A 19,815-nucleotide genomic window follows, 5' to 3' on the forward strand; every position below is an offset into this window, starting at 1 on the left:
TGTGTGTGTTACAAAGGATTGAACCCAGGTCCTCACTCTTGCTTTCCACTGCGCTGCATCCCCCAGAACACTCCTTTAAATTTTTTTTTGTTTTGAGACAGGGTCTCACTAAAGTTGCCCAGGGCGAGCTGGAATTTGTGCTCTTCTTGCCTCTGCCTCCCAGAGTGCAGTAATTACAGGCTCGTGCCACAACTTTTTTTTAAACTTGAATTAAATATTCTCCCTTTGCCACACCCTCAAGGGGCTCTGCTCAGAAATAAACCTGAGGCTAAAGTTTCTGACCCAGGCAAACTAGTACACAAGTTGTTCATTTTTGTCTGAATAAAACTGAAGTTTTAATAAAAAAGTAAACCTTAGCTGGGTGTGGTGGCATGTGCCTGTAATCCCATCACTCTGGAAGGCAGAGGTAGGAGGATCACAAGCTTGAGCTCAGCCTAGGCAACTTAACAGTTTAGTGAGACCCTGTCTCAAGATAGAAAATAAAATTAATCTGTGCGTGGTGGTACTGCGGTAAGAAGACCACCTGAGTTTGAGGCCTGCCCGGGTTACATAGTGAGTTCCAAGCCAGCTTATCTCAAACATGAATGAATGAATGAATGAATGAACAAACTAATGAATAAATAAATGTTAAAAGGAGCCAGGGATGTTAACTCAGTGTGTAAAGGTTCTGGGTTCAATCCTCTGTACCATCAAAAATAAAAGAAGAAGAAATCTCTCTTTGATCAGGCAAGGCTATACTTCTGTGGTAAATTGCTTGCATAGCATGGGAAATCCCTGTTTTTATTCCCAGTGTTACAAAAAATAAAATCTTTCCTGAGACCTTTTGGATTCAAGAAATTTGTGACTGACATTTGCCTGGCTGATGCTTCTGTCTTGGCTCCGCCAACTAGACACGGGCCCTGATGTCAGGGACTGCAGGGTTGACTTGGGTGCCTGGCATCCCTGGAGGCTCAGGCGTAGGCCCAGTTTGCCACCCTGACTGGGCCTGGGGCTCTCTCTCTCAGACTGCTGACCCTAGGGTTGTCTCTCCTACACGCTGATGTCGTTCCGAATGCAACCATCCGCAACGTGCTTCGTGAGAAGATCTACTCCACTGCCTTTGACTACTTCAGGTACACCCCACTGTGTCCTGAGTGTGTGTCTAGGCACAGCCCAGACCCTAGGGCCTGTTGTCACAGGAGGAGATCACTCATAGAATGCCACAGTTTGCCTTCGTGCTCTTCGGCCTTACTGTTCAGTAGCCCTGGAACTGCAGGATTTGAATATCCTCAGCCCTGTGTCTGAGCATGTGTGTGCGCACATGAGTTTATGTACGCAGACTCCCAAGAAGGTGTAAGCAGATTGTCCCTTAGTTCAGCTAATTTAAGATATGCTGGTGTGTTCCTGTTGGCCCAGCAGCTCAGGGGGCTGAAGTGGAAGGACTGCTGGAGCCCGGGAGTTTGAAACCAGTCTGGACCTTGGGGTGGGGGAATTTGGTTGGGGCCGGTAGGGAAAGTGTTGTGGAGGTGTGGTGGTAGACAGAGAAAGGGGTAGAACATGCCTGGAGCTTTGTTACTGTACACAGCTCAGCTGTCATGATCCGCCATAAGTACACTACTCAGCCAGAAGCTATAGCCATTGCAGATGGGGGTGGACGGGACAGTGCTCTTCAAACCACTGCACTTTCCTAGGGCCATCACTGTTGCTGATGCCAGTTCTGGGCCAACCTCTTAACATGAAGGAAGCACTTGTGCCCCCTCTCACTGTGTTATAAAATCGATACTCCAGACACTCAACTCTGGTCCTCTTTGGTTGTTTGCAGTTGTCCCCCAAAGTTCCCTACTCAAGGAGAAAAGAGGCTGCGTGAAGACATAAGCATAATGATAAAATTCTGGACAGCCATGTTCTCAGATAAGAAGTACCTGACAGCCAGCCAGCTTGTTCCCCCCGGTGAGCATTGCCAGCAACTTGGGAGGGCAGGGGGCAGGACGGGTACACTGTGGACACCTCTGTTGGAGCTGTCCTTGGCCATGATGCATGTCATTGGAGGCCCAGCATCTAGGGACAAAGAGCTTTCCAGAGCAAGAGAACACAGTGTTCTTCGAGAAGCACCGAAGCTCTTACCAGAAGGAGATCTCTGAACATACAATGTATTCCTGTTCCTCTGAGCATGCAGCTGTGTACAACCACACATTAGGCGACAGGATGGGGGTTTCTGTAGGCAGACCCACAGCTGATCCCAGGAAAAGGAATAAGCACACAGAGTGACTTTTTTTTTTTTTTTTTTTTTTTTTTTTACTGGACTATACTTTTTTTTTCACTTTTTTATTGCTTATGCAGATTGATGAGTTTCATTTTGGCAGATACATACATGCACATAATATGCTTTGGTCATAGTCACCTACCCTGTTATCATCCTCTTACCCTGAAGGGCTTCCTAGAATGTAATATGTCTCACTCATATCCATCCCCCATGTCACCCCTCTCCCTCCTCTTACCCTCTTCCTCTTGTCAGTAGTAGTCTTCTACTTTTTCATCTTTTGCAGATTCCACATATTAGGGAGAACATGCAGTATTTGTCTTTGAGTCTGGTGACAGTGATTTTCTAAAGCACCTGTCTGGCTCCACTTAGAATGGGGCGTAAACAACCCATGTAGCAATGCATGGTGGCACACACCTGTAATTCTAGAACTCAGAAGGTTGAGACTGGAGGATCGCTGCAAGTTTGAGACCAGCCTGGGCTACGTAGTGAGTTTCAGGCCAGCATGAACTAGCAAGACCCTACCTGAAAAAAACAAAAACAAACAAACAACAACAAAAACATGTATTCTTCCCCCACAGGTACTCAGGCTACCGCTCTATCAATGAACAACACAATGCTGGTCATCAGATAATTGTCACCATCTGTAAGAAAATGATGGAGCTGGGCATGGTGGCCAGCTCTGGGAGGCTGAGGCAGGAGGATCACAAGTTAAAGCCCAATGTGGGCAACTTAACTTAGTGAAACCCTGTCTGAAAATTGGGAAGAAAAAAAGAATGAAAACATGGGATGTAACTTAGTGTGAAGGTCTTAGGTTCATTCTCCAGTACTAGGGGACCAGGAAAGAGAGAGAAGAGAATGATGGTACAGTGGTACCTCGGTTCATTATTTTATTCTTTCCACAGTTCTGGCCACAAACTGAATGAGTTGTGAACTGAATCAAATTTCCCTTCAAGGTCAACATTGAACCTAACCAGTGAATTTGATTCAGTTTTCATTCAACTTTTTTTTAAAACCAGAATTATAGAAAGAAGTAAGTTTGTGAACTGAGGTACTACTGCATTTGTTTTATTATCATTTGAAGGCCACCAGAAATATGATACATTTTAGAAATATTTCCACCTAGAATTGTTAGAGCAAAACATGTCAGGTGTTTGAAAACTTGCTGTCCGAATGGGTTTATTTATTTTTTGTGTTTTGTTTTGTTTTTTGAGACAGGGTCTCACTGTGTAGTTGAGGCTGACCTGGAACTCACTATGTAGCCCAGGGGGCGTCTCAAACTCACAGTGATCCTCCTGCCTCAGCCTCCCGAGTGCTGGGATTAGAGGTGTGCGGCACCACGCCCGGCCGGATGGGTTCATTCTGCAGTCCTGTGTCCATCCTAATGCTGCAAAATGTGCCTTGTATCTGGTGAAAATTGAGGTTTCTCTTTGGGATGCCATTTCTTGAGCGGCTCATCCCGGAATCGATGTGTTTGCCCACAGATAACCAGGATACCCGGAGCAACCTGGACATAACTGTGGGCTCTCGGCAGCAGGCCACACAAGGCTGGATCAACACCTACCCCTTGTCCAGTGGCATGTCAACCATTTCCAAGAAGTCAGGTTGGTGGAAGGTTCGCTTCTGTGTTACATGCGAGTCCCCTTTCTGGTGACCGGGCGAATGCTCAGATAGTGGAACCAAAAGCTGCTTCTTGTTTTTCTTTTTCCCCAAAAGCTTCTTTTAGGTTCTAGAAACACAAGATAGTCAGGTGACCTCCGGAGACCACACCTGTACTTTTTGTTTCCTCCCTAGGGATGTCCAAGAAAACCAACCGAGGCTCTCAGCTCCACAAGTACTACATGAAGCGCAGGACGCTGCTGCTCTCCCTGCTGGTAAGGCCCATGGCTGCGGTCACTGCTTCGTGTGCCAACACAGCACCCTGCGCAGGGTAGCACGTGGGGACCTGCAGAAAGTGCATCGGGCATTGTGTCTGGTCTCGCCAGGCTACTGAGATAGAGCGTCTCATCACTTGGTACAACCCGCTGTCAGCCCCAGAGCTGGAGCTGGACCAGGCTGGCGAGAACAGCGTAGCCAACTGGAGGTCCAAGTACATCGGGCTGAGTGAGAAGCAGTGGAAGGACAACGTGAACCTTGCCTGGAGCATCTCTCCTCATTTGGCCGTGCAGCTGCCAGCCAGGTGGGTCCCTGGGTCACCCCGGCCTCTCAGGGGTCTAGTGCAGGGCTCTGCTGGCTGGGTCTTGTGTGCTGAGGAGCATAATGTGGCCCTCCCTGGTCATTGGACAGGCCAGTCTTCTAAGAAAGACACTCCCTCAGTGCAGAGATTATAGTGACCCTTTCGTTCTGTCAGAGCCTGAGGAAGTAATGTCAGAGTGAATTTCGGGTTACAGTCAATTCGTGAATGTTACCGTCCAGGGAGATTGGCTACAGCAACAGGCTGTTGAGGGTTTGGATTTCTCTCTGGAAGTTATCTTTCAGAACAGGCTACTCAGGCTTGTACTACAGCTGGCAGCCAAGTGTCCTGTGAGCTGTCCCGTGGAGGCTCCACAGGGACAAAATTCTGAGTCTCATAGTCAATAGAGGGACTGCCAAGGCCCGGTAGACACAGGGCCTGTGACACAGCCCCTGTAGACAGTCCCCGACCCCTGTGGACAAATCTGAAGCAGATGTTTTTTCACGGGAAGCCCAGACTGGCCTCTTTGCTTCTTCCTACTGTGCCTGTTTGACCCTCAGAAGCTGAGCCATAGACCGGTTCTCTTGTATTGTTTCAAAGCACAGTGCTAGCTCGGGGGCAGTGCGAACTCATGTCTGCCCTCTCACCAGGTGAGGTGTGCTGTGGCCTTAGACTGTGGACTAAGACACTGACCTGATACCAGGTGTTGTGACACACACCTGTAATCCCAGCACTCAAGAGGCTGAGGCAGAATCAGTGCAAGTTCAAGGCCAGCGTGGACTACATAGTGAGACCTTGTCTCAAAAAAACTTGCAAAAAAGGCACTCACGTGGGGAGGGACTGTATAAACAGCCAGGGTAAAGGAGTACAGTACTGAAAAGGAGGAAAAGGCAGGATTCTAAAGACAAGGACTCTACAAAGAAGCCTTTTCAATGCTGAGCATAGGTGATTCCTGTTTAAGAAGTTTCTGGCATTTTCTCATAGTTGACCTGTTGATGCTGTTCTTTTTCAAACTTGTGTTCGGACCAATGTATTAGTGGTAGAGAACATTTAGATGTCACTGAGAGGGCTCTGAATCCCTCCAGTACAGCATGTCCCTCTTGATCTCCTCCTCTCCTTCAGTCAGGGAATGTCTGCTGCTAAGGCCACCCTGCCCATACCTCTGTGTACTGTAGGTTCAAGAACACAGAAGCCATTGGGAATGAAGTGACCCGTCTCGTTCGGTTGGACCCTGCAGCTGTTAGTGACGTCCCTGAAGCTATCAAGGTAACATAGACCCCACCTGGTCTAGGCGCAAACTGAATCTAGAACTGAGCCCAGGCTGCCTGGACACCAGAGCCAGGCAGAAACAAAGCCCATGTGACCTCAGGGTCTGAAGTGTTTTAACTTCCTGCATTTTCCATTTCTAGTATGTAGCATTTATCATGCTTATAGTAGGAAAATTTTAATGTACTTTAACCTAATTGCAATTATAACATAGTGCATGAAAAACATTTTCTGCAGTTATAAATGGTTTGTGATCATCACTTTTTATGTCCGGCCTTGTAACTTGTGCCGTGGACTGGATATCCCCAGCCAGGCCCCAGGGACTGCCCGAGCCACTCACCTCCTCTTTCTCCCTAGTTCCTTGTGACCTGGCACACCATCGACGCCGACGCTCCAGAGCTGAGCCATGTGCTATGCTGGGCACCCACAGATCCGCCCACGGGCCTCTCCTACTTCTCCAGCATGTACCCTCCACACCCTCTCACAGCACAGTATGGGGTGAAAGTCCTGCGGTCCTTCCCCCCGGTGAGCCTCGGGTAGCACTGTTGAGTAGAGAGAAGACGCAGCTTCATTGTCAAGCTGGGAGGGACCCAACTGTGCCTGTCCATCCTAGAATATGTCTTCATTACTCATTTTTGTTAATGTGGTTGTAGAGGATGGATTTTGTTCTAATTCAAACTTGTTTTCTAGTCATGGTTGTTTTTTAGCTTTCATTATGAGTTAAGAAAGAAAGTTCACTTGAGTTTGGTTCCAGAAGTGAGCAAACTTTCTATGGCATTTCACCTGTGCCTCCTACCCCAACAGCAAAGACATTTTTTCCCTCCAGGTAGTAGATATCGAATCCGAGGCTTTTGCATTAAGCTATGTACCCAGTCCTTTTAAAAATGTTTTGAGGGTCTTGTTCAGTTTCCCAGGCCGACTCCAACTCGCAGTCCTCCTCCTTAGTGTCCCAGAGTTCTGGCATTGCAGGCATGTGCTGTCATGCCTGGTTCCAACAGTGAACTCCTGAGGGTCCGCCCATGGTGACCAGTGGAGGGAACTTCTGTAGAACGTTCTGGAGCCTCAGTCCCTGTAGCCCAGGACCTCTACTCTAACCCTTAGCCCATTGCCCTGAGGTGGATTCCTCTCCTTGTAGATGAGGGAGCCTCATTTCTTCTGCTTTTTACCATCCGTGTTTCACGTCATTGGTCACTTTCCTTTGCCATCCTCTGGGTGTTTCCCAGTCCTTAGTTCTGCTGGGGCGCTCTGAGGAGGGCTGCATCCTATGGAACGTGCAGAAGCAAGGATAGGTCCTAGTGTCTGTCCCTGCACGCTGAGGGGGGCCCTGGACCAGTGGCGGTGAACCTGCGGTACACAGGTTGCATCCGGCTGTTTGTCATCCTTGAAAGCTCTAACAGGTTCACCATCACTGCCCTGGACCAGCCGTGTCGGTTGTTCTAACCTTAGGGCTCACTGTCCTTTCTTCTCTTGTGCAGGATGCCATCCTGTTCTACATCCCCCAGATCGTGCAGGCCCTGAGGTATGACAAGGTAAGGCTATGCTGACACAAGCCATCTTCTGCCCTCCTGCACCTGTGCACATCCCTGCCCTGGACACCCAACCCGGTCCCTAGCTGTCGTGGGCTCTGTGGGGTTTCCCTTAGGAGCAGGGCTGCTCAGCCGTAACTACAGTCCCTGTGCTCCTATTGCCCCACCCTGAGGTCCCGCCAGGCTCTGTGGAGTGAGTGGGCCCTGGGGCTTTGACAGCTCCTTCCTCAGCAGCCACATAAGTTCCCTGAACCGGATTCCCTTGTCTTTCCACTGGGTAGAGGTGAGCATTAGACGAGATGACATATGTATTCCTCAGCCTGCCATGTCAAGGAGGCACAGGGCCGCTAGTCATTAATTTTCACACAAATCCGGGGAATGGAATTCTAAGATCAAGGTGTCAGCAGGGCGAGTTTGTCTGTTTCTCCTTGGCTCTCTCACAGGTGGCATCTTCTCCCTCTGTCTTCACATGATGTCCCGTGTGTGTCTTCTGATCTCCTAAGAGAACTCCAGTCATCCTGGATTAGGACCCACCCTAATGATATTTTTTTTCTTAAGAGATGCTGGGAATTGAACTCGGGACCTTTGGATTGAGATACATTCCCAGGCCCTTTTACAAATTTTGAGACAAGTTCTCGCCATATTACTAAATTGCCAAGTCTGGGCTTGAACTTGGAACCTTCCTGCTGCAGCCTCTCAGAGCACTGGGATCACAAGTGGGTGCCACCATACCTGGCTTCATTTTGTCTTACTTACCTTTTTAAAGATCCGGTCTCCAGGGCTGGGGATTTAGCTCAGTGGTTCTGCCGCCTGCCTTGCGAGCACAAGGATCTGAGTTTGATCCCCCGTACCAAAAATAAATAAAATAAAAAAAGATCTGGTCTCCAAACGTAATTACATTCTGAGGTATTTTGACAAGTGAATTTGGAGAGCACAGTGCAGCTTGTGAAAAAGCACACGCACACAAAGTGTGTAGCCCTGGGTGTGGCACAGAATTACCCACCAGTGTGGTCACAACCAGGAGCCCACACCTCCCAACCCTGGGGAGCTCTCAGCCCTGGCTTCAGTGGACATCATGCTGCCCACACCCTGCCTCAGCCTCCTCTACCCTGGCATGCTGGCTCTCACTGCTCACCTTCGCCACCGTGGCTGTGAGCTCTGGGGCTGGATGGCTCTGGGGCTGGTGTCCTCCCCACTGCCTAGCACGGTGCTCCATCAAGGTTGCAGAGACTGAAGGGCTTCTGGAGCCATTGTCAGCCTCTCTCTTTTATTGAAAGACCCTGTGGAACCAGTCTTGGCCCTGACTAGGTGGCTGTCGACGCTCCAACCTGAGCAGTGACACAGGTGAAACCATGTTCACTTCGCTGGGGCCCTAGCTCTGATGCCAACACTTGTGGGAGCGCCATGAGGACCTGTCTACAGGAAGCTGTCTCCCTTTCCCTCCTGTCCCCTCACCAACCATGTTCTGCCTTTACTGCTTAGTGCTCTGCGTCTACACAAGCCTAGCAGAAGGGCTTGGCCCAGAGAAGGGGAGCAGGGGCCAGTGCCCAGGGCCTCCATGTGAACAACAGAAAATGGCTACACGTGCAGTCTGCACTGGACACGTGTGGGCTCAGGTGGCTGCAGTCAGCACAGCCAGTGTAGGCAGGCTGCAGTTTCTTTTATTTTGCCTGTATTTTATGAGTTGCTTTGTTAAAAATCAATCAATCAATCAATCATCCTTGCCAGTTGTGGTGGCACACACCTTTACATCCCAGCACTCTGGGAGGCAGAGGCAGGAGGACTGGAAGTTCAAGCCCAGCCTTGGCAAATTAGCAGCACTACTGAGATTCTGTCTCAAAATAAAAAAGGCTGGAGTGTAGCTCAGTGTGAAGGCTTTGGATTCAATCCCCAGAACAATACACACATAGAAACTTGTATTTAATTTTCCTCTGTTTATTTTCTAGTTTCCAAAACAATAAGTTAATTCCTTAGCATTATCCAAAGGTGATCAATGAGGTTGAGTTTTATTTTGTTTTTTGGTACCAGTGATCGAACTGGGGACCTTGCACTTGTGAGGCAGGCAGCAGAACCACTGAGCTAAATCCCTGGCCCTGAGTTTGAGTACTTTAACACTGAAAATATTGAGTGTGGACTACATTAACAAATTTTTTTTCTTTATCCTGTGATTTAGTAATTAGTTTCAGAGTAGCAGCACTGATGTTGTTACTTACCAGTATGATTGCCAAAAATTGGTTTGGATAGTTTTGCTGTTTTGTCCTTATCATACTGTATTTCCATTGTGGACATACAGTTACATTTTGTGTAGTTATCGACTCAACCAAAGACTCATTTATTCTTTTCTTTTCCATGTTTAGAGAATACCTGTGCAGGCACATGCACGCACGCACACACACACACACACACACACACACACACACACATTTACTTACACTTGTTTTCTGAACAAGAAGCACAGATCTGGGCATGGTCTCCTGAGCCTAAAGACCCAAATAATCTGGGGTGGAGGCAGGAGGATCATTTAAGCCCAGGAGTTTGAGGCCAGCTGGGCAATGTCACAAGACCCAGTCTTTAAAAAAAAAAAAAAAAAAAAGCGAATGAAATGGCCAAGGAAGGAGGGAACAGCATGGAAGTGGCAGATACTTACCCCACGTAGCATTTTGACTCTAGAACTCTGTCAGTGTTTATGTTATTTTAAGACATACTTGTATCCAAAAGCACTACAAATTGAAAGTTTTGGTTTGCCCTTAGATCCATCTGCTGGATTAGAATTGGGCAATAAGCCACTTAGCACCCACATCAGGTACACACATCCAAGGAACACTGTACCAGATTGGTGGCCAAAAAGTACTGCAAGGAGGAAGAGGCCTCTCCGCTGGGAGTCTTCCCTGAGAAGCTGGCCCTCCCTTCTAAACCTAGGACATGATCATTAAAGCTGGAGTTACCTGCCAGGTGTGGTGGCACATGCCTGTATTCCAGCTATTCAGGAGGCTGAGACAGGAGGATAAGAAGTTTGAGGCCAGCCTGGGAAGCTTAGCAGGACCCTGTCCTGAAATAAAAACAAATAAATGAAAAGGGCTGAGGGTACAGCCCAGCACTGGGTTCCATCTAATTGTATGTCCCCACTGGAAAATATGCCCAGGATGAAAGGTAATTTGTCAATGTAGTTAACACCCAGTATTTTCAGTACTAAGAAAAATAGAAACGGAAACTTGGGGTTACCAGCTGAGTGATGGGGAATGACTGAAAAGGAAAAAGAGGAGAGGTTGATAGGATAGGGACCATCAGTGTATTAACTCCTGGTAGAAGTAGCTTTGCATTAAATAGAGCTTTCTGGAACCTGTCTGTTACTTAGGAACATTGTTCTGAACAACTTGCTTACAAATGAGCTTTTGATACCAGCCTACTGGTTTCTTATATTTGCAAAGGACGGAAATTGGTTTAAGAGTCATTCTTAAGTCTTAGAAGGAAGTCAAAGAGACAAACACTGGCTCAGGCCTCTATTGTGGACCTCATCCCCTGGGGTCCCAGCCGTCCAGGTGACACTTGAACTTCGGTTGCCCTGGGTTGGACTTGACCTGAATCCCGGAGAGATCACCCAACACAGGACCATGCAGTCAAGCGCTCCCACGAGTTTGCTCCTGCAGTGGGAGACGGATCTGACCTGGCAGAGAGGGGCCCCAGCCCAGGTTAACAGGGACCTTGCTCTCTTGCAGATGGGCTATGTGCGTGAGTATATTCTGTGGGCGGCATCCAGATCCCAGCTTCTGGCACACCAGTTTATCTGGAACATGAAAACTAACATCTACCTAGATGAAGAGGGCCACCAGAAAGACCGTGAGTATTTTGTCCTCTTTCTTCAGGCCTCTCTTCCCATCCTCAGCACCTTCAGCAGCTGCCCTGGGCCTTCTGTAGTCTGTAGAGCCCTTGTGGGTTGTGCTCTCCAGCCTCGGTGAGGCACTGCTCACCACTGAACGGCCTTTGTACACGCCATTCAGTGCCACCCTGCAGCACTAAGAGTGTGAGTCCCCTGCTGGGGAGCTGCATGTCCCATCATAGGGTCAGAGTCACACTGGTCTCATAGAGCCTGTGATGTGAGGAAGGGCAGTTAGCCCTGCAGTGATTCTCAGGGTAACCTCTGGGCCCCTCACTCTCTTAAAACTGTCGAGACCCTCCGAGAGTCTTGGTTTATATGGGCATTAACTATCGGTGTTCACTAGGATTATCAATTATAATGCGGACTTTTAAAAAGCTGTCTATTCATTACATGGTAACATAAATATTTCTTATGAAAATTAATCCCCCCCCAAAATAAACTGAGAAGAGATCTAGAAGAACAGCATTGTTTTATATTTTCACAAGTTTCCTCGCCCCGCCCCTCCCAAGTCTGGCTTAATAGAAAACAGCTGAATTCTCACTCTTTTCCTGCTTCTGCTCTTAAACTGTTGTAGTACTGTAAATACTGTATGTTGTTTTGGTTGAAAATTATAGGAAATTCAGCTTCACACAGGCATGCAGTTGGAAAAGGGGGCAGTATTTTAGTCTTAGAGGTTACTGTAGATACTCTTAATTCAACACCAAGCCCCACGCGTGGTAGTTTGTTAAAGGTTAATAGCAGTGAGGCACCTGAAAAATCATTTGGGAACTCTGTGCTGTGTTCAGAGCCTTTGGTCTGCCTCACACCTGTATCCAGGCAGGCTTTTGTGGTTCGATGGTTGGGTGGTAGCGCTAGGGCTGGAGCTCAGGGCTCAAACATGCTAGGCAAATGCTTTACCGATGAGTGATACCTCCAGTCCTGGTCAGGCTTTTGTAACACCCAACTGATCATTTATAAATATATAGATCAGTGAGTTATCCAAATCTTTGAAACATTAGCGTACCAGTATACAGTGCTGTCCTGTGTCCCATAACAGGGGTCAGTGGCAGCCACATCTATGACAGTGATCCTGTGTGATCCTCCTGTCACCTGGCAATGTCATGACATCATAGCACAGCACACTCCTCAGGCACGGGTGGCGCTGGTGTGAACGAGCCCCCTGTGCTGCCAGTCCTAGAGGGAGAGAAAAGAAGCGGGAGAAATGACATTCGCTGATAAAAGGGGCGAGTTCAGCTTGAATGTCAGTGGCTGGGTGCTTGTCGGGACGTGTGGGCTTCAAATACAGCAGAAGCATTGTGTGTGCATCCTGCTTCATCATACATATATTAAAATGAAGCCGGTGTGGTGGCGCACGCCTGTAATCCCAGCACTCGGGAGGCTGAGGCAGGAGGATCACTGTGAGTTCGAGACCAGCCCCGGCTACATAGTGAGTTCCAGGTCAGTCTCAACTACATAGTGAGACCCTGTCTCAAAAAACAAAAAACAAACAAATATTAAAATGACAAGTCCTCTGGGTAGAGTAAATTAATAGAATTAATTTGTGTTGCTTCTCCGGGATGTGCTCAAATGACACTGGCTTTTTAAATTCATACTGCAAGTACACAGCAGTGAGGAACCTGTGACCACTGGGACACTTCCCCCTGCCTAGAGCTCCCCTTGGGCCCTGTCACCTTTCCCAGCAGCACGGCAGTGTCAACAGCGAGGGTGAGGATGGCATCTGGCAGCCTCATAACCATCCACGGGAGTACTCCACACCCCACTGTGTGGGTACTGGGAGGCCTCCAACCTGGGTGACAAACATAACAGCTTTCCTGAGGGCCCCTGTGGCAGCCACACCCAGCCTCTTTGTCTCCTCAGCGGACATTGGCGACCTCCTGGAACAGTTAGTAGAAGAGATCACAGGCTCCCTGTCGGGTCCAGCAAAGGATTTCTACCAGCGAGAGTTTGATTTCTTTAATAAGATCACCAATGTGTCAGCAATCATCAAGTAAGTGCCAGTGCTTCAGAAACCAGGGATCTCTCACAACTGCCCCCGTTCCTTGTCAGAATTGCCCGGGGAGCTTTAACAATACCTGTTCCTGCCCTCACCTCCCACCCCAACCAGAACAGGAGTTCCTCTGGTGAGACCTCTGCTGATTGATGTGCACAGCCATGGTTGGAGAGCTCTGTTCTGGGTCATTCAAGCATGCACGCCCATCCCCTTAAGGAAACACATCTTGGTTTCATTCCCTGCCTTCTCCCACAGTTCGGCCATTCTGCCTTCTCTGAACCAGATTCTCATAGTCCCGATCACTGTCGGCCTGAGCGCTTAATGCATGTGGATCTGACACCAGGCTTGGTTGTCAGTGGTATTGTCCATATGTATGGGATGGGGCCCTGGAATCATAAACATTGGCCACATACCCAAGTGGCCCAGGCAGGGGGCGCTACACACTGTTTTTCAGCCTTGCTCCCCAGGCTGTCTCCACTGTGCAGGCTTCTCCTGTCTTGGTCACCATGAGGCCCAATGATGTCTCTCATGTCCCATTCCTAGACTGGGCACTGAGCAGAGCAGCACTGGCAGTTTCTATCTCACAAAGACAAAAGGTTGGGGAAGTATGTTAGGTTTGCCTCACTGTAACAAGATATCGGGGATGAGCAGAGGAAAAGGGCTTGGGGTAGAGCATATTCAGTAGTAGAACAAGTGCTTAGCACATGCAAGACCATGGGTTTAATCCCAGCAACAACAATAAAAAAAGAAAACAGAAAAAGCAAAATTTGATCTTGGCTGATAGTGTTAAAGGTTTCAGCCCGCAGTCAGGAGGCCCTGTTACTCTTGGCCTGTGGTGAGGCGGCACTTCTTGGGGTAAGCACATAAAGGAAGCTGCTCATCTCCCAGTAGCTTAGAATTAGACAGACTATTGTCCCACAGTCTCCTTCAGAGGGTATCTTAGTGACCTCAACCCCTCCACTAGGACCGCCCCCCTTCCACGTCTCTAACACATGGGCCTGTGGGGGACATTCTGGATCCAAACAAAAGTGAGGAGGTAGTGTTTCCTGAGCGTCATCGTATGGCAGGTACATGTCTCCAGTCATCCAGTGGCATCCTCATCGTAAGACAGGATTTGTGAGGGCCCCGCCCAAAGTGATGCAGCAAGGAAGTTACAGAGATAGCATTGGAGCCCAGGGCTGTGGCTCCCCAAACTGTCTGTCTCCTCAGTGCCTCAGAAAGTAAGCACACACCGCACATGGGCAAGGGGCAGAGCCAGAAAATAACTCCACTGTGGCCCCCTAGTGGAGATTCTGGGGCAGGCACAGATGAACATGGCTTCCTGACAACAGGAGCCTGACTGGAAAGAGGAACGGAGAAGGAATCCAGATTAGAATCCCAGAGGGCAGTTCCAGCAGAAGAAAGAGCTAAGTATTTGTCTTGTTCCTCAGGCCCTACCCTAAAGGTGATGAGAGAAAGAAGGCTTGTCTGTCGGCCCTGTCTGAAGTGAAGGTACAGCCAGGTAAGCAGGCAGCCTTGGGAGGCCAGCAAGACAGGAGGGGAGTCACAGCACCCCCTGGGTAGTGTTGGGCAGGCATGGAGACAGAGCTAGCCAGCCAGCACACACCTGTCCGGGTACACAGACACACTTGGTCCCTGGGGCTCCTGACGCCACAGGAAAGGGCTTCCTTTAGTCCTGTTAATGGGTGCATTTACTGAGGAAGGGGAGCCTCAGTTATGAGGCAAGCTAAAAAATGGAGGGGAGATGGGAGGTATGATGGGGTGGATGGAGGCAGGCCCCACACCACTGAGGTACAGCAAGGCAGTGTCTGTGAGATGAAGGTTCAGCCCACCCTCTTAGAGTGGATGGGTGGCTTTGTTAGAGGTCTAGGAGAATCCTGAACCATCACAGAGCTAGGCAAGATGGACCCACCCTGTCCACAGTAAAGTTGCTGGTATCAGAAGAGGAGCAGAGGAGCAGAGGCCCCTCTGAGAGCGGGTAAAGTCTGCATTGGGAACTGGTCGTGGCTTCTCTTCCTGGGTCACACATGGTCACCATTTGCCTTCCCTCTGTCCCTGCACAGGCTGCTACCTGCCTAGCAACCCTGAGGCCATTGTGCTAGACATTGACTACAAATCAGGGACACCCATGCAGAGGTGAGTGCCTGGCCCACAGTCCTACTTGAGAGATTTTCTGTCTGTATCATGAGTGCTGTGTTCTCTCTCCGTCTTAGCGCTGCGAAAGCCCCATATCTGGCCAAATTTAAGGTGAAACGATGTGGAGTCAGTGAACTTGAAAAAGAAGGTAAGTGACGAGTTCTGCTTTAGTTTGAGATCTAAATGTTTTCCTTACTAATATCAGTTTCTTTTGGCACAGTTCATCACCAGTTCCCTGTAAAAGATGGTGTCTGTCCATCTGCCCGCTGTCAGTCTCAGCTCTCCTTTCAGATGGCAGAGAGCTTGTGTCCAGGAGGCCCCTTCACGAGGCTAAATGGCCTGAGCTTTTGTGGGGCTTGCTAGTTTGCTGGGGCCACCGCACAAATGAGCGTGAGCTTGCAGCCTCAACTGTAGGAATGCAGTGTGTCTGGAGGCCAGGGCCGCGGCTCTGAGGCGGGGACCCTTCCTTGCCTCTTTCAGCTTTGATGGTCACCAGCAGCCCTGGTGCTCCTCAGCTCACACTGCATCACCCCAGCCTCTGTCCCCTCTCCACGTGTCCTTTTTCCCCTGTGGGTCTGTATCCCCATTTCCTTTTTATAAGGACCCCGTAACCCAACATGAATTCATCTTTAACTTGATTACATCTGTTTCCAAAATAGCAGTGCATGCCTGTAACCTTAGCATCCTGGGAGGCTGATGAAGATGACACGTTCGAGCCTAGCTTGAGCAATGTACTGAGACCCTGTCAGTATAAAAATGTTTAGAAAAAGTTGGGGAGACAGCTCAGTGCAAACATCCTGCATTCAATACCTAGTACTGGAATAGGGTGCAGCCTCAGTATGAAAGCTCAGTACTAGAAAAGAAAAATAAAAAATAGAGCTCTTGTTTTTTAGTTCAGTTAAGTCAAAATGTTCTTAGGAAAAGGCTCTTGGCTCAGTAATTCCACCACCCATGACATTTCTTGGGCCTTCTCAGGCCTCTTATTGATCCGCAAAGACTGTAGAAGTGTCCCCAAGAATTCTGGGGTTCTTTCTAGGAACGTGAGCTATCAGAAGGCACCTGACTTACTGCCTTCCGGCTGGAACATGGCCTCTCTGCTCCACCCACAGGTCTGCGGTGCTGCTCAGACTCGGAGGATGAGGGCCATAGTCAGGAGGCCGATGGCCAGAAGATCTGTTGGCAGGCAGCCATCTTCAAAGTGGGGGACGACTGCCGGCAGGTGACAGAGCAGGCCTAGGGTCAGGCTCCAGGCACAGCAAAGAGGGGAACCCCACATGTAAAAACATGAATCTTTGCTTCCCCTCATTTGGTTCAGGTATTTATGGAGTAAACTAAGGCTTCTGCCAAACCCAGTGGCCTCTCCTTCGACCGCCCTCCCCGCCCACCTCCAGTGTCAACACGGAGGGGGAAGAGCCCGGAGGCAGGGGGTGCCCGCCTCACAGGCCCTCCAGACAGCACTGCCTCACTCCCAGCACAGCCCCAGGTGCAGAGGCAAGACCTCCGAGACTCGTGGCCTTCCGCCTTCCTTCCCTGGCCACTCAGCCTTTACCGGGGGTTGGGGGGAGCCTCAAGGGCCTGTGGCAGTTTTATGGGCCAGGGGCAGAGGGGAAGTCAGTGGACCCCATCCTGCACCTCTCTGGTTCCCAGGACATGCTGGCCTTGCAAATCATCGACCTCTTCAAGAATATCTTCCAGTTGGTCGGTCTGGACCTTTTTGTTTTTCCCTACCGTGTGGTGGCCACCGCCCCTGGGGTAAGTTTCCTGAGCAGGAGCCCAGCAGGAACCTGTCAGTGCCTCCCACCTGGCAGTCCTGGAGACTGGGAAGGATGTGTGGGGAGGGAGGGAGGGAGGGAGGCCAAGTCACCCTCCTCTGTCCTTCCCTAGTGTGGGGTGATCGAGTGCATCCCTGACTGCACCTCCCGAGACCAACTCGGCCGCCAGACAGACTTCGGCATGTACGACTACTTCACCCGCCAGTATGGGGATGAGTCCACCTTGGCCTTCCAGCAGGTAGGGCGTGGGTGGGGCCTCAGTCCCGGGCTTGCTTGCACTCTGGTCACACCTCTCACTACCTGTCGGTCAGCACCTGCTTCCTCCCTTCTGCTTTTGGGTTTTGTGTTAGCAGATAAACCAGGTCACCTTCTCTGGGTGTCACAGGAGCCTAGAGCTGGACTTCCCAGGAGAAAGCAAACCCTGAGCACAGGAGGAAGAGCCTGCTTCCCCTGTACCCCTGACACCACCAAGCTCTGCTTCCAGGGTGGGCACTGCTCGGGAAAGCACCTAGAAGCCTGGGGGCAAAGCCAGAGAGAAAGTCCCTGCCTCCTCCCCATCCAGAGCCATTGTGAGCCCAGGCTCTCTCTCTACACAGGCTCGCTACAACTTTATCCGGAGCATGGCTGCCTACAGCCTCCTGCTGTTCCTGCTGCAGATCAAGGACAGGCACAACGGCAACATCATGCTGGACAAGAAGGGCCACATCATCCACATAGGTCAGCCAGGCCACAGTGCCGCCCTCCTCTTCCTTCACCCTCCGGGTGGGGGTGGCACCCAGACAGGAGGGTCAGGGTCGGCGCTCACAACCAGCTCTGACGCTGTCCTGGGGCCGGGAGCCGGGGTGAGCGTGGCAGCAGAGCTCTGCGTCAGAATCTAGAGTCCATGGAGCTGGGCTTGCCCAGGCTCAGTGCTGCCTCTGCTCCCTCCCGGCACCAGGCTCCACTTGCAGCTCTTTCTTTTGCCTGCTGCTCACGTGCTGTCCCCAAGAAAACGTGGCCCGTGGCCTGCTTGTGAGGGCTCCTCTTAAGTCCTTTTTGTTCCTTGGTTAGAGCCCACCCCATCTTTGCTTGCCCTCACACCTCCGTCTTGGGGTTTTACAGACTTTGGCTTCATGTTTGAAAGCTCACCAGGTGGCAACCTGGGGTGGGAACCTGACATCAAGCTGACAGACGAGATGGTGATGATCATGGGAGGCAAGATGGAGGCCACTCCATTCAAGTGGTTCATGGAGATGTGTGTCCGCGGCTACCTGGCTGTGCGGTGAGTCCTAGGGTGAAAGGGAGAGCCACAGAGTGGACAGCCCCTCAGCAGTGGCGAGGAGAAAGGGATCAGGGCACTTGTGCCCCAGGCCTCACCTCCTGGCCACGTCTCTCTGTTCTGTCGGCCACTTCCATCAGCCTGCACCTCCACCTCCACCTCCACCTGCAGTCTGCATTCTCCTCCCATCCTGGGGCTCCCCATTCTGGGCAGCACATTCACCCTTCACAGCCTGACCACTTGCCACTCCCAGTCTGTGTGCTGAAGATTTGCAGTGCCCCGGTTTCACGCAACGGGTCACCTGGCCAAGCAGAGTGCACGTGACCAGGACCGCTGTGGGTCAAGCCCCGCAGGAGGCTGTCGAGGCATCTGGGCCCAGCATGACCCTTTCTTCTCCATCTCTGCACAGGCCCTACATGGATGCAGTAGTCTCTCTGGTCACTCTCATGTTGGACACAGGCCTGCCCTGCTTCCGCGGCCAGACGATCAAGCTCTTGAAGTAGGTTCCTCAGCAGATTCACAGGACATCTGAGGGACAGCTCTTGGCAGAGGCGTCACCCGAGATGGGAACCTTTGGACTGTCACTGCCTTGGCCCCCCAGTGATGGTGTTCCTTGGCGGGATATCCTAGCTTTTCCTAGCCATTCTTTAGTTTCTTGAGGATACCAAACCTGCCCTCTGCCCGGGGCTGCAGTGGCTTGGCTTTCTCCTCCCCCAGCCATGGGAACACCTGGGCCCAGGAGATAATTGGGAAGGGGACACCATAGCCAGCTTTTGGACTTGAGGACACAGCCCTCAGGTAAACAGACTCCCAAATGCAGAAGTCCAGCCCACAGGCAGGACCACCTGATCCAGGATGGGCTACCCTGGGTTAGGCGATAATAGCCAGCAACAACCCATTTGTTTTTCCCCAGGCACAGGTTTAGTCCCAACATGACTGAGCGAGAGGCTGCGAATTTCATCATGAAGGTCATTCAGAATTGCTTCCTTAGCAACAGGTGAGTCATCCTACCTGCCCTTCTCTCCTGCATTTACCCGTCCTGGAGCGGCATTAGGGGTCTTGGAATCCCCAAGTCACTTCTCTCATGGGAGTTTCAGGGGAACAAGTGCGGTGTAGAGGGCTTGGGAGAATGCTGAGGTGAACACCTGGCAAGAGGCTGAAGTTAGGAAGCTGTGCCCACCTGGGGTCAAGGAGTTCTGGGTGCAGGGAGACCTGAGGAGCCTGTCGCTTTGCTACTTAGGGAGGGAGTAACATTGCCCAGAAGGCAGGGTGGTGACAATCTATCAGTCATTGATAGACATGAGGGGGGTAAGGGAGCTGGACAGGGCTGGATGTAGGTGTTGAAGGCAGAGCTCAGACTGAGTGGTTAATGTGTGTGAGTGGGTGAGATGGCTTTGACTTAACCGGAGGAAGGTGGCTCCAGCAGGTGGGTGAAGTAGGGAGCTGTCAGTAGAGGGAAATCCCTAAAGATAAGGCAAAAGGGCCAGGGATTTAGCTCAGTGGTTCTGCTGCCTGCCTTGCAAGCACAAAGTCCAGCGTTCATTCCCTGTACAAAAAAAAAAAAAAAAAAAAAAAAAA

At 50.4% G+C, this 19,815-nt stretch overlaps 1 protein-coding gene across 4 annotated transcripts in view; it reads left to right on the plus strand.

The window, feature by feature from the left end:
• Positions 1–19,260, plus strand: part of Pi4ka (phosphatidylinositol 4-kinase alpha) — a 149,265-nt gene extending 130,005 nt beyond the window's left edge. For 3 of the 4 annotated variants that reach the window (XM_033758643.1, XM_033758641.1, XM_033758642.1), the window contains 20 exons: positions 1,005–1,112; positions 1,802–1,929; positions 3,724–3,843; positions 4,034–4,113; positions 4,225–4,418; positions 5,588–5,678; positions 6,036–6,203; positions 7,154–7,207; positions 10,921–11,041; positions 12,939–13,068; positions 14,502–14,572; positions 15,135–15,207; positions 15,285–15,355; positions 16,317–16,426; positions 16,855–16,959; positions 17,092–17,217; positions 17,576–17,696; positions 18,081–18,240; positions 18,647–18,736; positions 19,151–19,260. In XM_033758643.1, coding sequence (XP_033614534.1) covers positions 1,005–1,112; positions 1,802–1,929; positions 3,724–3,843; positions 4,034–4,113; positions 4,225–4,418; positions 5,588–5,678; positions 6,036–6,203; positions 7,154–7,207; positions 10,921–11,041; positions 12,939–13,068; positions 14,502–14,572; positions 15,135–15,207; positions 15,285–15,355; positions 16,317–16,426; positions 16,855–16,959; positions 17,092–17,217; positions 17,576–17,696; positions 18,081–18,240; positions 18,647–18,736; positions 19,151–19,238 — 2,209 coding nt within the window. In that variant the 3' untranslated portion in view covers positions 19,239–19,260. The remainder of the gene's footprint in view (positions 1–1,004; positions 1,113–1,801; positions 1,930–3,723; positions 3,844–4,033; positions 4,114–4,224; positions 4,419–5,587; positions 5,679–6,035; positions 6,204–7,153; positions 7,208–10,920; positions 11,042–12,938; positions 13,069–14,501; positions 14,573–15,134; positions 15,208–15,284; positions 15,356–16,316; positions 16,427–16,854; positions 16,960–17,091; positions 17,218–17,575; positions 17,697–18,080; positions 18,241–18,646; positions 18,737–19,150) is intronic. The other variant, XM_033758640.1, reaches the window with a different exon arrangement.
• The last annotated feature ends 555 nt before the right edge of the window (positions 19,261–19,815 follow it).

This window comes from Fukomys damarensis, unplaced genomic scaffold (genome assembly GCF_012274545.1).
Source record: "Fukomys damarensis isolate Sample0158 unplaced genomic scaffold, DMR_v1.0_HiC HiC_scaffold_34, whole genome shotgun sequence".
In the NCBI taxonomy this organism is placed as follows: domain Eukaryota; kingdom Metazoa; phylum Chordata; class Mammalia; order Rodentia; family Bathyergidae; genus Fukomys; species Fukomys damarensis.